At 37.2% G+C, this 19,641-nt stretch overlaps 1 protein-coding gene across 1 annotated transcript; it reads right to left on the bottom strand.

Annotated features, from left to right (window-relative positions):
* Positions 1-17,268: 17,268 nt before the first annotated feature.
* On the bottom strand, positions 17,269-18,596 carry LOC124404719 (E3 SUMO-protein ligase ZBED1-like). The gene is made up of 3 exons (XM_046879053.1): positions 18,509-18,596; positions 18,158-18,403; positions 17,269-18,092 (listed from the first exon to the last, which is right to left on the bottom strand). The coding sequence occupies exons 1-3, from the start codon at positions 18,594-18,596 to the stop codon at positions 17,269-17,271; spliced, it is 1,158 nt and encodes a 385-aa protein (XP_046735009.1).
* Between the last annotated feature and the right edge of the window lie 1,045 nt (positions 18,597-19,641).

Here is a 19,641-nt window from a genome sequence, read left to right as displayed (position 1 = left end):
AGACAGCTTCGCTACCACCTCGCTCTCGTTTAATTAGAAATCCTTCAACCTTCCTCTTATATTCCTCTACCGCTATCGCTATCGTTACCTTTTTCGCACCCACTACCGTTTTGATCTTTTAGCTTCACTCCTTCCCGTAAAATCACTTCCTTCCTCTTTTTTAGCTTTTCTTTGAGTTTAATTTAAAATAAAATCAGTGCCTAATCTCGTCGCCAAATAAGGTAAGGCTTTCGCCTCTGTATCGTACCGTTGTTACGTGCCAGCCGGTATCCACGGGGGCACCCTCTCTGTATCCTACATTACCGATGTGCAGTTACCATAGGAGAGCTTTAGTAGCTCTTACCCGTAGTTCTTAGACTAATACCGACATGCATCATTATAATCATAACGTGCAATATTCTTACATCGATAGTTCTCTACGCTATATTAACCGTTATTTTATCAGCTAAACTTATATGCATATATGGTACTTATATTTTTCTCACATTTGACCGTTATATTTTTCAACATTAGCTTTCAAACAAATCCCTTAATTTACGATCACAGCTGCAATACTTCAAAGTAATAAACACTTGCAATAATTCAGGGCAATAAACACTTGCAATAACTCAAAGTAATAAACACCTGCAATAATTCAAGTCAATAATCACTTGCAATTATCACTCAATAAAGATAGTCGAGTAGACTAAACAGAGAAAACGTGGGAAGAGAAGTCATGAATAGCTCTCAGATAAAAAAGCCTTATTCTCAGAATTAGGAATAGCGCCCTTATTTAATGATCACGCGGCCAATTAGCGTATCGCCGCTTGCTTTCTAAACCAACCACCTCACGCTAATTTCCCGCCAAGATCCTACGCACTAATCAGAAACTTTACCCCCATACTAATTAATATCCTCATCCAATCATCCTAGACCCGCGAGAAACTGTAACCCTTTCGAACTCCTCCTACTTTTTCCACCTCTTTTCTCAACCCTAATTCAAATTAGAGCAGAATAAATCCAGACATCAGAGAAAACAGTTTTAGACGTCATAGAAAGCAGAAAAACTTTAGAACAGAGAACATTCCAGAAATCATAGAAAAGTTTAGACTCAGTGAATAAAGTCAAACTCAGAACCTTCGAAGATTTAATAACAGTTGTGATTGTAATAAGCAAAACAGCAGTTTATAAACCATTGTAAATTCGACAACTGAGAATGTAAAGAACATTGTTGATTATTAATAAATGTTTATTCTAAATTAAAGTGTTGTGTAAAGAGAATTATTTCAATCACGCATAGTGATGGTTGGCACGAGCCTAATTACCTTACAAACTCTCAGAATTAATTGAGCCGAACTTGAAGAGCTGAGGAGCTGATCAGCAGATTTTCGAACATCAACTACGTAAGTCAAGAGATTAACCAAAATCACGCAGTGAATCATAATCGACTCGTGGCGTTCCTCTCAGAACGTAACACCGTTACGAAGTTGCTCTAATTTCTGTTTTTCTTATCGTATCTTAATTATCGTTTTGGTTGCATCGAATGATGCCAGTTTCTTTGTGAATCATAGTCCACGGACATTAAGGTGCTGTAAGCCGCCGTGCGACTGCATGATTTCGTTTCGTAATTAATTTTCGAAAACTATCATGAGCGACCTCGTAACTACCGAATATCTTTTGTATTTCTGAATTTCTTTGCTTAATGCTTATCTTTTGTATCCCTGATTTTCTTTGCTTCTCGTAATTTTATGCTAGAAACGCTTGTGTAATTTCTACTGTCTATCGCTATCGCTATCTTTACTTTTCTTACTAGTATTGCCTATCGCTTTGTATCGTATCGCTTGTTTTATATTATTTGCTTTGTGCATCAAATTTCGTATCGTATATTGAGCTACTTGGAGTACAGCTGAGCGTAGATTAAGCCGCTAAGTACTACCGCACCTTTGTTTTTTATCGCTTATATTGATTTACATTTCTTATTACCTTGTAACATTTTCTTGTTTCCCGAATATCATATTTCTGTGTTATCTTAAGTTGCTTATTGTAACCAGGTGTATTTAGTGTATTATTTTTACTCTGCGATTCCTTCTTTAAACCTCTCAATCTCGTATAACTTTTGTATTTTCTTTCGTTATCGTAATTTCGAATTTCCTTGTTAATTTAATATCGTAATTTTGACTGTTGTAATTATCGATTCGCTTGCCGTGAATAATTCTTCCGTATAAGCTAGCGACATTTGTAAATCGTATATCACTGTCAATCTTTCTCGCTAATTACTGTTTGTCGTAATTTCAATATTATTTTCTTGTCACTATCGTTCTAAGCTACCGTCAATTCCGTCAACTACCGATTTTCGCTAAAGTTTCACTCTTGCTTTAATTTAACAAATTAACAATTCTCGTAGTGCCGCTTTTGGAATTTGGGTAAGACCACGTCGCCCAGTGACGTCTAGTTTGAGTAGACTTTTTGCATTATATCGCTTCTCTCGACCTACGATTAATTTCTTATGTCAACTATTATTTTGTGCGAATTATCGCTTGGCTTCTTTAATCGAAAATCTTGTAAATCACTCTCGTAAACTCTCGTTGACTAAATATCTTCTGTTAACTTTCTGTAACAAATTGACTAATCCACCGCTTATGAACTGATCAATAATATACGACTGATTGGCTTGTTAATTTATTTGATTCGAGCTTATTTCTTAATTTCTTCAGTTTCCTTATTTCCGTAACTGTTGTAACTGCCTTTGGACACCGCCACTCTAACAGTTCGTGTGAGTACCTGAGTCTAGCCAGCCATACAACGGGTTCTCTGGTTATTATCATCGTATCGTATCTTTTCCTTTTTCCTAAAAATTGATGCTGAAGCGTCTGGCGCCCAACGTGTATCTTTCCGTCTCTTAAATATCGTATCGAATAATTGGAGAATCGCGCCAAAGTGTTAACGGTAAGTCCTCGTCAGAGGGTAACAGAATTTAGCGTCACAATATATACCGGGACCATCTCTAGAAACTCAACAGAAACTGCGCATGCGCCAAATGATTCAATTTCATTGGTCAGCGAAATTGCCCCGCGGAGTAATTTTCGTCAGCTAACCAAGGCGACCAACGTACACGAAATGTGACAAGGCTCTGAATTTCTCGCGCGTAAAGTAGCGTATTGAGGTTATGTTAATATTTATTCCTACTGATCGTGAATTTTCTAAGAAAAGTGTCATTCAGCAATACCGTAGTTGATATTAGAAGATATTTAATCGACACAATAAAGGCGTCAATGGAGAAACAAATATCAAAAGCTACAGAAATTGGATCAGTTATTTATTGAAAGAAGAAATCTGAAATTAAATGTGGAACGTCATCAACGAGTGGGAGTCTAGGCAAACTGAGGCAGGTAAGTAAAAATATTGTTTATTTTAAACAGATTCTTTATTTACATGAAATTAAAAATGAATGGATTGTTGAAACCCAGTAGAAGATTGCTCCAGAGTAGATTTGTTACAGTGCAGTGCTCCGGAAGCCAGTAATCAGTGCCGATGAACATGAAATATTAAAATAAAATCAGTAACAAGGAATAAAAGAAATAGTGTATCTTGAAACACAAAGCTTAGGAGTACAAAAAGTAGCAATGCGTTTTTCTGTCGCAATTTATTGAAAATTAGTGGTATCCAAAAAATTAGAAGCTCTTGTCTGATAATAATATCTTTTAATATTTTCAGGTGGGAAACAAACATCATCGAAGCGAGACTAAAGTTGTCAGGCGTCGAAGCGTGTGAGTAAATTTCTAATACTATGATATTTGCATATTACAATATTTTCACATGTAATCAATGATAAAATTCGTTTGTTCTGACATACTTAAAGTTTCAAGTTTGGATAATATGATGAAAATCATACCTTACCTGATGGTCAAAACGTTTTGGTGGCTAGGACCCTAGTTTCTCGATTGGTGCCATCGTTCCAACCATCGAACCTGGTTGTTCCGTTGTTCCATTAGACAACAGGTATCCGAAGGAATTTCTTCTGGTCATCGCCACCTTCTGAACATCAGTCGTGGCAAAATTGAAGAGCACGACACGCTACAGATCATGGTGTTTGAATATTCCATTATTTTAGATCTATCGAGCCAATAGTAATAAGTTGGTTATTCAACAATTGCTGCTAACTAATTTTACAGAGCAATCATTCCGTGCACCATTGTAATCCAAGCAGTATTATTGGCCCGCATTATTTTTCAAATTTTATTTTCGGCAGTTTTGATATTTTATTTTTCACTCTCTTGGTATTCAATTCAAATGAATAGTGTTTCAAGTGTTAAATCAGATTCCAAGGATGAATTTTGATGTGTAAACTGAACCAATCTCAATCTAAAAATGTTGGATAACTTCAGTTGAAAATGTCTCTAAAGTCAATATTAATCGACAGTATCATCTGACTAGCTAGTTGCAGCTATCATCCGTGCTTGAGCCTCGTTCAACCCCGGTAAGGTCTAAGGAATGCATTCACTTACTAGTACACGTTACAAATGATCACTTTGTCTACAATAGGACTTACTTGCTGGCTGACTTTTTGATGATGAATCTTCATCAGGGAGTCATCCGGTAACTTATTGAAAGCTTGAAACCAGATTCAATTTTATACTCTTACAATGGTCCTTCATTGAAACTGAGAGTTTGTGAATCTCCATTTATTACAATTAATTCTGCATCCCATGTTAACACTGTTCGAAACAAAAAATCTCATCCTAAGATTGGAAATGGAATCTGCAATGCAAAAGTTATCTAGTGGCACAAGTTAAAAACAAAGAACCTTATAACGGTTTCTGCGACAGAGGGATTCCTTCCGGATATTCATGTTACTGGATGATGTTCGGAGCACTATGAACAAGATATTGTATTGGATTTAGGTTTAAGTAAATATTTTCATGAACTTCAGTGAAAATTAGATATTCATTTGTTTCAAAGGAACAAGGGGTACAATGTTGAACCCGATAAGTCAATATTTTCATATGAATGTTCTGAACATTACTCTAAAACATGATTATCCTTAAAGTTAATTGTGACACTGAGGCACATTTTGAAAATGTTGATTTTTAGCTTGTGTCACAGAATTTTTCTGAGTTTTACTCTTCGGATTAGATTTTTTTAGATTAGATTTGAAATTGAAAGAAACCGTAAGATCTACAACTTCCTTTTCCAACCAACAAAAGTGGCCGATGATCTCTGCATGTGTCATGAATTGAATGATGGGAAGAGAAGACATCAGCGAACAGCAGAGATGCTATTATTTTGGCTGTATTTTCTGTTGAAAGAAAAAAATTTCATTGTTATTCTTAATGTATGAAGTAATGAAAATGATTGAATAAATTGTCCCCACCTACCTGCTTCGTTTCTTCCAAGCACCCAACATTTGAACAGATTTCTTGTTTCAATCGAATAGGACGAATTTTCAAAGAGCATCAGCATTAAATTCCCACCGTTCTTTGAACAATCAATTCTCAATAACAAATGCTTCCCAAGCCTTTCCGAGTGACTATCTCAGTGACTTGATATTCTAACCTCAAAAATGCATGTGAACTACATCGCCGACAGAAACAGAGTTTGACAGCAGGGTCTCGGGGTGGCCAGACTGCACGGACGGCGGATTTAAATTCGCGCATGCGCAGTTCCTGTTTAGTTTCTAGAGATGGTCCCGGTATATTGTAACGTGTCTGGTGACTGGCCACCCTACATACTAGTCACCGGGTGAGAACCTCCGGCGGGAGCCGCGGACTGACCACCCTCGACGACAGAGACCGACCGTAACCCAACAGAGACGACCGACAGTACTGACCGTACGCCGACAGAGGGACGACGCGACGACCTGGGCCCGAAACAACGATGACACGGGGAACCAAATATGTGACCGGCTAACCGTGGTCTAGTCAACAGGCCTGAGGCCTCCGATCCGGTTAACTGGCTGCATGTTTGATCCATATAGGTATACTCAGACCTGGAGTCAGAATCCGGGTGATAGTATGGGAATTTGACTTAGGGGTGTCACTTTGGAAAAACATCGATGTTATACTCGATCCCCTGAGTCAGAACTGTATCGGGTGAAAACATTGAGATATTGTACGCATCGTGTACTTATTTAGGGTTCCGAACTCAACGCGCTTAAACGGATCCCTCATCAAGATTTCGCTGTCCGTCTGTCTCCAGGCTGTATCTCACGGACCGTGATATTGAGACAGTTGACATTCTCACAAATTATGATATCTATTGCCGCTATAACAAGTACTAAGAAATGGAATTCACAGGACACTGATGGGTATAGCATGTCTAACAGCAAAAACGGCTTCTCTGTTGATATATAAAATTTTACATAATTGTTAAGTTGGCTCCCGCGACTTTTAATAAAAACATGAATGTCGGGCGAATTCATTGACGGGATAGAAGACGTCTCGAATTTCTCAATGGTATGAAGGTAGGTCAACGGTAGTAGGGTCAACGGTAGTAGGGTCAACGGTCAAAATTTTCAAAAAAAGGCAAATGAATAACGCTCCGTTAAACACGGTGTCTTATGGGAGTGCGACAAATAATTCATTACAACGTCACTGTAAATTTATATTTCAGCGTATAAAAATAGAAGGTCATTGATTAGATATCTAACAATCTGCTAAACTCAACAAAAGTGTACCTTGACGAATAAATATTTATGAAAACCGTGATTATTAGTGATGATGCACGGTCTAACCTCCTTAACGCGCATGTCCATGAGACGTGGCAACACCGCATGGCTCGTTTGAAATGCTGACCAAGCGCGTGCTTGATGCGTATACCCATGATACAAATCGCAATACGTACAAAGCTTTTTTCTTATTCCTGATAACGAACTTATGTATGAAAAGTTTTGTATTGTAAAACAGTAACTTAAACGTGTAATCCTTCAAAATACTGGGGAGAGGGGGTAATGTATATTAATGTTGTTATAAATCTTCATAGAAATTTCATTTAAAGAACAAAACGATCATTTTTGTTCTTATAAAACTCATGATTATATGTAGTATTTAAGTATGAACAATTTATCTTCTTATTTTGGCACAGGTACATTGGTGATTAAGAAATTAACGGTGAAAAACTTATTTCTTCAGTTCCTCAAAAAATTTTTTAATAATACGTGGAGTTCTAGTTACTTGCGGCTTTCCATTAATGCTTTCACTTAGTAAGATTTTTAATGCGTCCACTCCTTCAGTTTCGCATGCTGTTACAAGTATTGATCGATCAATACCTGCTTTGGAAATTTTCTCTTTCATAGCATTAGAAATGTCTAGAGTGGATAGTGATTCCTTATAATTCTTAATTTTCTGTCGCCGTTCTTTTTCGTTCATTATAAATTCAACACTTTTCGTGTGTTTGATTAGCACTCCAGGGTTGATTTTCAATTTTTGTATCAACAGGGCGAGCATAAGAACGTCGTTCAGAGCATTATGGGCAAGTATTATATCCGACTTGTCTAAAAACTCATTCGTCAATACTTCTTGTTTGAAGGATCCCTTATTTTTTTTTCTTTCGGGCAACACTAAATGAAATAATGGCAAGGTATCACAAAAGCCTTTCACAAACATCATCATCTCCTTAGACATTTTAAAAGAAGTAGCAAGCTTCAAGATTTTCTTTACATCAAATCGGAAAATTGAGAAATGTTTATAAATTGAATATATTTGAGTAACAATTCGAATGGTATGGATTAGTAACATGAAAGTAACGAACTTGAAAGCATTGTGTCCTATCAAGATGCATGGTTTGTACAGAGATTTCAAAAAATAGAAAAAACTCATGAAAGCATCTCTTGGTGACAAGGTCGATACTCTTTTTTCATGGTAAAACATTTCTCCGTTCAAAGCAGTCAGTCCTGTCACTTCAGTAGCTTTTGCATTCATCTGTTTCCTTGGTAGAATGTATGCATCAAAATTTCCACCCTCATGAGAAGCAGCAATCTAAATGAAATTCCGAAACAATAAATGCAAGTCAAGGGAAACTATTGGAAATAACGTTATGATATAATAAGATTGAATACAATACTTGTACTATTACGTCCGCATCACTCAAGCCAGTTGTTTCGACATCAAAATATACAAAAGCACAGTCTTCAAAACTATTGTTATCCGAAAGGTATTATTTCATTACTGGAAACTTTGAAACATCATCATAATTTGAATTTGAAGATAAGTGGTTTTACTTGCTACAACGGCCTGGTCTATCAAATCGGACGTGTTCGGGTAACCACAGCCAGATGAGTATGTTATACCTTCACTATTAGAAAGACGTGCATTTTTACTACATCTTTCCTTCTTCAACTCGAGACGTCTTTTTTTCAACGATACTGATTGTTTTTTTTCAATTTCTTTCAAATAATGATTTTGTTTTCTTTTGCGAAATTGATGCGTGTGCGCAAGTTCATTAAAATATTCAGTTGAACAATAAATTCATAACCCATATTTTTTTGCAATGTTGCTATCGCTACTCTATAAGTATGGGATTCTGATCCTCCGTAGAATGCTGATTTAGGGTGCTTGGAACACACTGTGTTATTAAATGACTCGTTTGGTTGACTTGATGCACAAAGAGCGATCTGCGGTGCACTATTTATGAAAGGCTGGATAATTTTTTCCAATTTCATTCGTAAGCTAGTATCAGTTGAACATTTGCCATCCTTAAAACACTTGAAAACATGTCCTCCATTTTCATCCCTGGAGCACTTTGACGGAAGACAATTGGTATGGTCTCCGAAAGCATGAGGTATAATGTTACCTAGGGCTACATTTACTTTCACCTTACAGTTCTTATTTTCTTTTACAGCCAAACAAAACATTTTCGAAAAATACTCTCGAAGAGCTGCACTCAATTTAATATCATACAGTTTTGAATTGAATGTTTTTTTGGTATGATTAAAATCTGACCATTTTATAATCGGGTAGGGTGAAAGTTGTCTTAGAGCGGCTATGACTGAATAATCATCATCGCCTACTAATGTTTTTATACGACATTTCAATTCGGTCAAGTTTTCATTATCCAAAATAGCCTCAACGGCCATTCTAGACTCCATGGATTTGGACGAACCACTGTGATTTTTTTTACAGTTGTGATCTTTACTTGTTTTTTGTGAACAATATCTACAATAAATGTCACGAACTACGTATGCCATGACTTTTTTACTGTAAAAACCAATCAATGATGCATGACCTACAAAGTTTAGATATGGAAGTGTTTGCATAAAAAAAAAACTCATCAATAACAGCAAAATAAAATACCACTGAGGCTATTGTATCCTCTCTTTGTCCACGCTGCATTATACCGGGACCATCTCTAGAAACTAAACAGGAACTGCGCACGCGCCAAATGATTCAATTTCATTGGTCAGCGAAATTGCCCCGCGGAGTAATTTTCGTCAGCTAACCAAGGCGACCAACGTACACGAAATGTGACAAGGCTCTGAATATCTCGCGCGTGAAGTAGCGTATTGAGGTTATGTTGATATTTATTCCTACTTATCGTGAATTTTCTAAGAAAAGTGTCATTCAGCAATACCGTAGTTGATATTAAAAGATATTTAATCGACACAATAAAGGCGTCAATGGAGAAACAAATATCAAAAGCTACAGAAATTAGATCAGTTATTTATTGTGAGAAGAAATCTGAAATTAAATGTGGAACGTCATCAACGAGTGGGAGTCTATACAAACTAAGGCAGGTAAGTAAAAATATTGTTTATTTCAAACAGATTCTTTATTTACATAAAATTACAAATAAATGGATTGTTGAAACCCAGTAGAAGGTTGCTCCAGAGTAGATTTGTTACAGTGCAGTGCTCCGGAAGCCAGTAATCAGTGCCAATGAACATGAAATATTAAAATAAAATCAGTAACAAGGAATAAAAGAAATAGTGTATCTTGAAACACAAAGCTTAGGAGTGCAAAAAGTAGCAATTCGTTTTTCTGTCGCAATTTATTGAAAATTAGTGGTATTCAAATCAATTAGAAGCTCTTGTCTGATGATAATATCTTTTAATATTTTCAGGTGGGAAACAAACATCATCGAAGCGAGACTCAAGTTGTCAGGCGCTGAAGCGTGTCAGTAAATTTCTGATACTATAATATTTGCATATTACAATATTTTCACATGTATTCAATGATAAAATTCGTTTGTTCTGACATACTTAAAGTTTCAAGTTTGGATAATATGATGAAAATCATACCTTACCTGATGGTCAAAACGTTTTGGTGGCTAGGACCCTAGTTTCTCGATTGGTGCCATCGTTCCAACCATCGAACCTGGTTGTTCCGTTGTTCCATTAGACAACAGGTATCCGAAGGAATTTCTTCTGGTCATCGCCACCTTCTGAACATCAGTCGTGGCAAAATTGAAGAGCACGACACGCTACAGATCATGGTGTTTGAATATTCCATTATTTTAGATCTATCGAGCCAATAGTAATAAGTTGGTTATTCAACAATTGCTGCTAACTAATTTTACAGAGCAATCATTCCGTGCACCATTGTAATCCAAGCAGTATTATTGGCCCGCATTATTTTTCAAATTTTATTTTCGGCAGTTTTGATATTTTATTTTTCACTCTCTTGGTATTCAATTCAAATGAATAGTGTTTCAAGTGTTAAATCAGATTCCAAGGATGAATTTTGATGTGTAAACTGAACCAATCTCAATCTAAAAATGTTGGATAACTTCAGTTGAAAATGTCTCTAAAGTCAATATTAATCGACAGTATCATCTGACTAGCTAGTTGCAGCTATCATCCGTGCTTGAGCCTCGTTCAACCCCGGTAAGGTCTAAGGAATGCATTCACTTACTAGTACACGTTACAAATGATCACTTTGTCTACAATAGGACTTACTTGCTGGCTAACTTTTTGATGATGAATCTTCATCAGGGAGTCATCCGGTAACTTATTGAAAGCTTGAAACCAGATTCAATTTTATACTCTTACAATGGTCCTTCATTGAAACTGAGAGTTTGTGAATCTCCATTTATTACAATTAATTCTGCATCCCATGTTAACACTGTTCGAAACAAAAAATCTCATCCTAAGATTGGAAATGGAATCTGCAATGCAAAAGTTATCTAGTGGCACAAGTTAAAAACAAAGAACCTTATAACGGTTTCTGCGACAGAGGGATTCCTTCCGGATATTCATGTTACTGGATGATGTTCGGAGCACTATGAACAAGATATTGTATTGGATTTAGGTTTAAGTAAATATTTTCATGAACTTCAGTGAAAATTAGATATTCATTTGTTTCAAAGGAACAAGGGGTACAATGTTGAACCCGATAAGTCAATATTTTCATATGAATGTTCTGAACATTACTCTAAAACATGATTATCCATAAAGTTAACTGTGACACTGAGGCACATTTTGAAAATGTTGATTTTTAACTTGTGTCACAGAATGTTTCTAAGTTTTACTCTTCGGATGAGATTTTTTTAGATTAGATTTGAAATTGAAAGAAACCGTAAGATCTACAACTTCCTTTTCCAACCAACAAAAGTGGCCGATGATCTCTGCATGTGTCATGAATTGAATGGGAAGAGAAGACATCAGCGAACAGCAGAGATGCTATTATTTTGGCTGTATTCTGTTGAAAGAAAAAAATTTCATTGTTATTCTTGATGTATGAAGTAATGAAAATGATTGACTAAATTGTCCCCACCTACCTGCTTCGGTTCTTCCAAGCACCCAACATTTGAACAGAGAGCATTAGCATTAAATTCCGACAGTTCTTTGAACAATCAATTTTCAATAAAAAATGCTTCCCAAGCCTTTCCGAGTGACTATCTGAATGACTTGAGATTCTAACCTCAAAAATGCATGTGAACTACATCGCCGACAGAAACAGAGTTTGACAGCAGGGTCTCGGGGTGGCCAGACTGCACGGACAGCGGATTTAAATTCGCGCATGCGCAGTTCCTGTTTAGTTTCTAGAGATGGTCCCGGTATGAAGCAATCAAATCTACAACCTCATTGTTGTTGTTGTTGTCGGTGGGATGATTACTACGGCATAACGAATAAAATAATTAGTCAATAGAAATATCAATTATATGAACAAATGTTTAGAAGAAAATATAGTCATGGATTTGATATATGGACAAAATAGGGTTTACATTATAAGAAAATATGATTTTTTTTTTTGGTTCTCACGAATGAAACGATTCATCAATTCATTTGGAGAATAAAATATCATATACATATTACATTATTATGTTTCAAGTATAAATTTGTATGAAAACTTACGATGGTTACGATGGTAACATTATAGATGACCAGGCTGAAGTTAGTAACGTTAACTTAACGAAACGTGAAGGAAAAAATCATTATTTTGTAATTTTAGAATGACTTCCAAGGAGTTGGCTTTTCACAACATGAGTTTGTTTTGTTTTATAGGATTAACTGCATATTCAGAATTTATTGCATATCAGACAATCCTATAGTTGCGAATTAACGATTTTACCTAAACTTGTATTGTTACAGTAACGTCTACTAACTTCAACCTCATTTCAGATGAAGCTTACTTATCCTGCAATGCTTGTAAAGTCTGTTGTTTTTCACATTGTATAGCTGCTTTGCAAGATTGCTGGGCCAAAGATTCAATAGCAGATCCTACACACCTTTCATATCTCTTTAATGCATCATCGCTTACTGTAGGCACGTTCAAAGCAGACAAAAGAGTATTCAATTTGGTCTCTCCTATTCCAGAATCAAGCATACCTAACGCACAGGTTAATGAACATAAGACATTTGATGTATATTAGCAATCGCTTTCAATCAGCCTTGAAGTGATTAAAGTTATGCCTTACCTATTCCCAATTTCAAATTTGAATCGTAAATGTACTTTGTTGAAAGCGTACTGGTTTCAACCTTAAAAATACCCTCGCAATATTCACAACTAACTTTCAATATTCACAACGAACTTTCAATACTCACAACGAACTTTCAATACTCACAACGAACTTTCAATATTCACAACGAACTTCTAATATTCACAACGAACTTTCAATATTCACAACGAACTTTCAATATTCACAAAGAACTTTCAATATACTGGCAATTCCACATTGCTTTTCTTCAACGGTGCATCTCAACGTCAAAGATTTGTCACACGCATTGCACCATAGATCTTCTCCAAGTTTCTTTAAATCAAGAATTCGTCGGCCTTCCAGTGTACCATGCAATCCCTCGTTTGGTTGTACAGTTTCAGTCTGTAATAAATTAAATCACATCAGTTGCAATTGAGATTAAAATAATTCGATTGCTTGGTAATGATACTAACCTCAGTTTTTACGAATACACGCCGACCTTGTTTACCACCGGTAGCCTTACAAAACAATTGTATTTTCTCCTTTACATTTTTCTTTAGAAACCTACCTTTCAACTTTTCAACCGAACCTCTTACATTATATGGCATTTCAATTTGTAAAAACAGCAGCAACAATCACAACTCAATAACCGCAGACGATAATAGACGATCTACGTCATGCTCGCGTACAGCGTTGCCGCGTTTCGTGCTATGAAAAGCACTACGTGTGTCAAGGATATACTCGCTTGACGGTAAAATTTTTTTATTAATATTTATTTTGGTTCTGTATCCTTTTTTGCTATGTATTTGAGCAAATAAGTAATAATTTTAACTTGATTCAAATTTTAAGCATTTGTGATCAAATGTCTCCCCGAGGACTTCCTCTTGACTGACAGTCACACGGGAGCCACCTTAAGAAAGTTTCAATACTCTCTGAGTAAAATTTGGTTGCCAGATTGGCGTCCTTGCAGAAGGATTAGTTTTTATGATTTCTTAGATGTAAGTACAAGGGTACTCAAACCGTTAGCAATAAAACTAGGTATATGCATAAGTCCATAGCTGAAATATTATATATATATATATTGTGACGCTAAATTCTGTTACCCTCTGACGAGGACTTACCGTTAACACTTTGGCGCGATTCTCCAATTATTCGATACGATATTTAAGATACGAAAAGATACTCGTTGGGCGCCAGACGCTTCAGCGTCAAATTTTTAGAGGAAAGGAAAAGATACGATACGATAATAATAATTAGAGAACCCGTTGTATGGCTGGCTAGGCTCAGGTACTCACACGAACTGGTAGAGTGGCGGTATCCAAAGGCAGTTACAACAGTTACGGAAATAAGGAAAATAAAGAGACCAAGAAATAAGCTCGAATCAAGTAAATTAACAAGCCAATCAGTCGTATATTATTGATCAGTTCATAAGCGGTAGGTTAGTCAATTTGTTACAGAAAGTTAACAAAAGATATTTAGTCAACGAGAGTGATTTACAAGATCTTCGGTTAAAGAAGCTAAGCGATAATTCGCACAAAATAATAGTTGGCAAAAGAAATTAATCGTAGGTCGAGAGAAGCGATATAATGCAAAAAGTCTACTCAAACTAGACGTCACTGGGCGACGTGATCTTACCCAAATTTCAGAAGCGGCACTACGAGAATTGTTACATTAAAGCAAGAGTGAAACTTTAGCGAAAATCGGTAGTTGACGGAATTGACGGTAGCTTAGAACTATAGTGACAAGAAAATACTATTTAAATTACGACAAATGGTAATTAGCGAGAAAGATTGACAATGATATACGATTCACAAATATCGGAAGCTTATTCGGAAGAATTATTCACAGCAAGCGGTTTGATAATTACAACAGTCAAAATTACGATATTAAATTAACAAGGAAATTCGAAATTACGATAACGAGAGAAAATACAAAAGTTATACGAGATTGAGAGGTTTAGAGAAGGGATTGCAGAGTAAAAATAATACACTAAATACACCTGGTTACAACAAGCAACTTAAGATAACACAGAAGTACGATATTCGGGAAACAAGAAAATATTACAAGGTAATAAGAAATGTAAATCAATATAAGCGATAGAAAACAAAGGTGCGGTAGTATTTAGCGGCTTAATCTACGCTCAGCTATACTCCAAGTAGCTCAATATACGATATGAAATTTCATGCACAAAGCAAATAATATAAAACAAGCGATACGATACAAAGCGATAGGCAATACTAGTAAGAAAAGTAAAGATAGCGATAGCGATAGACAGTAGAAATTACACAAGCGTTTCTAGCATAAAATTACGAGAAGCAGAGAAAATTAGAGATACAAAAGATAAGCATCAAGCAAAGAAAATTCAGAAATACAAAAGATATTCGGTAGTTACGAGGTCGCTCACGATAGTTTTCGGAAATTAATTACGAAACGAAATCATGCAGTCGCACGGCGGCTTACAGCACCTCAATGTCCGTGGACCATGATTCACAAAGATACTGGCATCATTCGATGCAACCAAAACAATAATTAAGATACGATAAGAGAAACAGAAATTAGAGCAACTTCGTAACAGTACGATATAAAGGCAAAAGCCTTACCTTAGTCGGTGACGAGATTAGGCACTGATTTTAAATTAAATTAAACTTAAAGAGAGCGAAGAAGGAAGGAAGTGAAGTTAACGGAAGGAATTGAAGCTAAAGGAAGGAGTGAAGCTAAAAGATCAAAACGGTAGTGGGTGCGAAAAAGGTAACGATAGCGATAGCGGTAGAGGAATAAGCGATAGTGGTAGAATATAAGAGGAAGGTTGAGGATTTCTAACTAAACGAGAGCGAGGTGGTAGCGAAGCTGTCTCCTGGCGGGTTGAGCGTAGAATAGGCAGAGTTCGGAGTCCGGATCAGCGATCTCGCCGGTGTCGTCAGGTGATTCTTCTTCCCCTTCGGTGGTCATTCAATCCCCACCATAATTGGGTCATCCCTCTGGCGAATATCGGCTACGCGTTATCGACGATTACCGCTAGATGAGCGTAGTTGACATCACACGTACTTTTCTTCGGCTGCTGCGTCGTACTGTCCAGGTTGCCTGTCATTGGGGGTTCCCTCCACGGGGCAGGTACGTAGGCTACCTCCGGAAGGTTACCGGATGGAGTGCAACTCCACATTGTTTGCCTCCACCGGCTTCATCGTCTAGGCAGCGGCCAACTGCCCACGATATATCACGAAGACCATGCAGTCACACGGCGGCTTACAGCACCTCATCGTCCGTGGACCATGACTCACAATGATTGTAGCCCTTACTGACAGGAAGGCTGCGTCGATCCTCAGGACGAGGGCTTTATCAACTTTGGACGTAGTGTTTTAGGCTCGGTCCGGCTCCTGGCCGGTAAGTCGGTGAACGACAGGCTGCGGTCTGCCCTTGATGTCGAACTTACGGCATCCGAAAAAGTAGGCATTCAAAGTTGTACGGGAGATTCATGATTACGAAACGGTAGTTGAATTCGTCGGTAGCTGGAACTGTAGTTTCCGGTAGTTGTCGATCCCTCGGTGAATCAAAGAAACGTGTTGATCCCTCGATGATCGTGGTCGCGGTACCTGTTTAGCTTGCGCCGAAGCGCGGGATTACAAAATTTGTACAGAAAATATTAGTAACTAGTATTTTTCGCCTATATCGTATCGAGCTTGCCTGGAGTACCCCGCCAGGGACGCGTTTTCGGTAGTTTCCTTTAGATTTTTAGCCTTGTAACGAGCCATTCTGAAATGCCACGTTACAATATATATATATATATATAAGAGTTAGCCTTAACCGATATTCTTTACACTAAAGACATACTCTTCAAGTGCCTATATAAAGTCACAATCTTTAACTTGAAATTTCTTTAATAATTTATTTAAAAATAAAAGATCCACATCCTTATTATATCCATATAACTCCAACAGACACAGATCAGATATACTACTTCAACACAACTTTTCATGCAAACCATCACTAATTCAAACATTGTTTTATTAAAAAAAGTAAAAGCCATGTATGAGAAAAATCTTTATTGTAATTTGGGAAAGAACAAAAAAAGAACATCCGCAATAATTTTGCCGAGACTGTCGTGTCCTATTGCGAGTGTTCTTTTGGGAGACTTTGCAAAAATAACAGTTCATTTCAACGTTTTTCTTTCAGTCTATTTCGTTGTTGATTGACAATTTGTGCCGCTTTAGAAAACGAAACGTTCAGATGGGACTGAAGTTCCTACCCTGGTTAAATATTTATATGCAATTGTATGAAGTTTAGGAAGCTGAATCTTGAGATCATTCCAAATTTCTAAAGGGTTCTCATTTAATCTGCCTACTGGGCTACGTAAATAGATAGTTCATCTGTAATAGAATCGTCAGATTTCACCGTTTTCCAGCTCTTTTGGACTAATTTGTGGTGATCTTCCCACAGAGAAAATTATTCTTCTGGTTTATCAGACAGATCTGACGAATCAGATTCCACAGACTCATTTTGTACTATACTTTTCATCATTTCCTTGATTTTTGAAACAGCCATGGGGCAAGCAAGTGAGTCCGTGAAATGCATTTTCTTAAACCTGGGGTCCAAGATTGTGGCTATAGCGAGAGGAGTTACTCTCTCTATCACACCCATTCTCTTGTCAATCTCTTTCAGGATCAATGACTGCAATTCTTGGGCAAGAGACTCTTCGACTTGAAGCGGTTTAACTTTTAAAAGAAGACAATGGATAAGGGGTATTACTTTGCTGCTAGTGCAGTACTTATCACCTGACACTTCCTTAGTTGCAGCTTCAATCGGTCGCAGAATTTGTAGAACCGAAGAAAGAATAGATAATTCTGATGCAGTTAGCATCGGTGGTGCATTTTTATGACGAATGATTACATTATTGACGACGCTGCGAAGCTCCAAAAATCGCTCGATCATGAAATAAGTACTGTTCCATCTCGTTGGGACCTCTTGTATCAATTTCGTTTCTTTCTGGGTTGCTTCACGTAATTCGATACTGGGTACATTGCTTTGTTTAAACCAAGTTACTATCTCTTTTAGTTTGGTTATCAAGTTTTGCAGATTAGTGCACTGCTGTACAGCATTTTGTGCAACCAAATTCAACGTATGTGCAAAACATGGTATATGCTTTTTTCCAAAAGCTAAATCAACAGCTTTCACCATGTGAGCTGCATTATCTGTGATTACAGCTGAAACTTTGTCACTATCTATACCCCATTCAGCACAAGTATTCAGCAGCATTTCAGCTATGTGTTCTGAAGTATGGCGTTCGTTTGACTCGTACACTCCAAGAGTGATTGAAAAAAGATCATTCATTCACCTTCACCGAAGTGTGCTGTTATTCCTAAAAAACTTCTCATGCTCATTGTTTCAGACCACATGTCGGTAGTAAGAGTAACGTATTCAATATTTGACAACTTAGCTTTGAAGACTGTTGATAATGCTGCGTATTTATCATCAACCCGTCGAGTTAACGTTGTTTCACTAGGAAGTTCATAATGTGGCGCAAGAACTTTAATCAAACTGCGAAAGCCTTCATTTTCAACAATTGTAAATGGCTGATTGTCTTAACACATCATATATATTAGGGCGTTATTAATTCTTAATGATTTATCACCTCTCTCTGAAAAAGCGTTGATTTCTTCAAAACTTGACACAATAGACTTCTGACGTTTTGGAGCTGGAGGGATAGAAACACACACATCGTCTTTTGAAGAGTCACATTTTTTGTCAGCATCACTAGTCGATTCCATTTCCATTATGTCAGCAGAGCTCGTTGATGTTGATGGTAGTAGATCAGAGCTTTTTCGGACTAATTGTATATTTTTCTTAATTGTGTTGCTCTGAATATTGGATTTTTTAGAACATTCATTGTTGAACTCTTGAAAAGCAGCCTTATGTATATTTTTTAAATGACCAATTAAATTAGTTGTATTGCCACAAGATTTTATTGATTTTTGACAGAGTCGACATTTCGCAGAGTTATTGTTTCCTTCGGTTTTATCGTAAAATCTCCATACATCATTCTTCTTGGAAGGTGCCATCGTACGTATTGTCGAACTGAAATAAAAATAGTTCATTTATTATAGTAGTTAAAATCGATAAATTTGTCAATCGAAAATGTCACATCACTATCAAAACTCACAAATATCTTTAATACCTAATTACAGAATGATCCAGACTAATATGATGATGAATAGATTCCTTGATTTCATCAATTAATATTCCTATTGTTTTATTAATGAATATGGGTATACAATTTGGCGAATGAGTTTGCTAGCTAAATGTAACGATGTAGGTTGTGGCGCGCGAAGCGCTTCAGCGACCGATTTCGGGTTGCGTACCCCTGAAGGGCCGGGGGGCCCGGCAAGCGGCCGGCCTGCGAGCCACCTCTGACCGGCAGTCAGCTAAGTACCGTGATACTCGACGCCACGTGTAAGCCGGGAGTGCCCCTTTTAGCGTGAAGAGTGAAAGTGTGTGAGAGCCTTCGAGTGAAATAGTTGCGGAAAAGGATAAATTTACTAAGGTAATAAATGTTATTCTGTTCAACCCAATATCAGTTGTATCCCATCATTATTTGATGGCCCTCTCCTATATCCGACTTACTTGAGATTATCACAAAAACTCGGTGCGGTAGCCGTGCCTCAGTCCGCGGACACACGACCCTCGGGCAGAGAGTCTCTGGGGGTTGGCCGGCATTTCCCAGTTTGGTTCGAGGCTGGGTAAGTAAAATCGCACTCGACCTGGCGCCCAGAAGAAGGACGGTGGATATAGCTTTGTGCCGGCGGGCCGTGGAACGCCGGC

The sequence above is a fragment of the Diprion similis genome, chromosome 3 (genome assembly GCF_021155765.1).
Source record: "Diprion similis isolate iyDipSimi1 chromosome 3, iyDipSimi1.1, whole genome shotgun sequence".
Classification (NCBI taxonomy): domain Eukaryota; kingdom Metazoa; phylum Arthropoda; class Insecta; order Hymenoptera; family Diprionidae; genus Diprion; species Diprion similis.
The sequence above is the reverse complement of the archived record's forward strand: the minus strand, read 5'-3'. Positions and strand labels throughout refer to the sequence as shown.

Bases quoted from the DNA above. Each gene is read 5' to 3' on its own strand.
- LOC124404719 (XM_046879053.1), bottom strand. From the start codon at position 18,596: ATGGAAATGGAATCGACTAGTGATGCTGACAAAAAATGTGACTCTTCA. The intron at 18,404-18,508 runs GTCAGAAGTCTA...TGATGTGTTAAG, and splicing joins TATCCCTCCAGCTCCAAAAC to ACAATCAGCCATTTACAATT. The intron at 18,093-18,157 runs GTGAATGAATGA...GCCATACTTCAG, and splicing joins AACAGCACACTTCGGTGAAG to AACACATAGCTGAAATGCTG.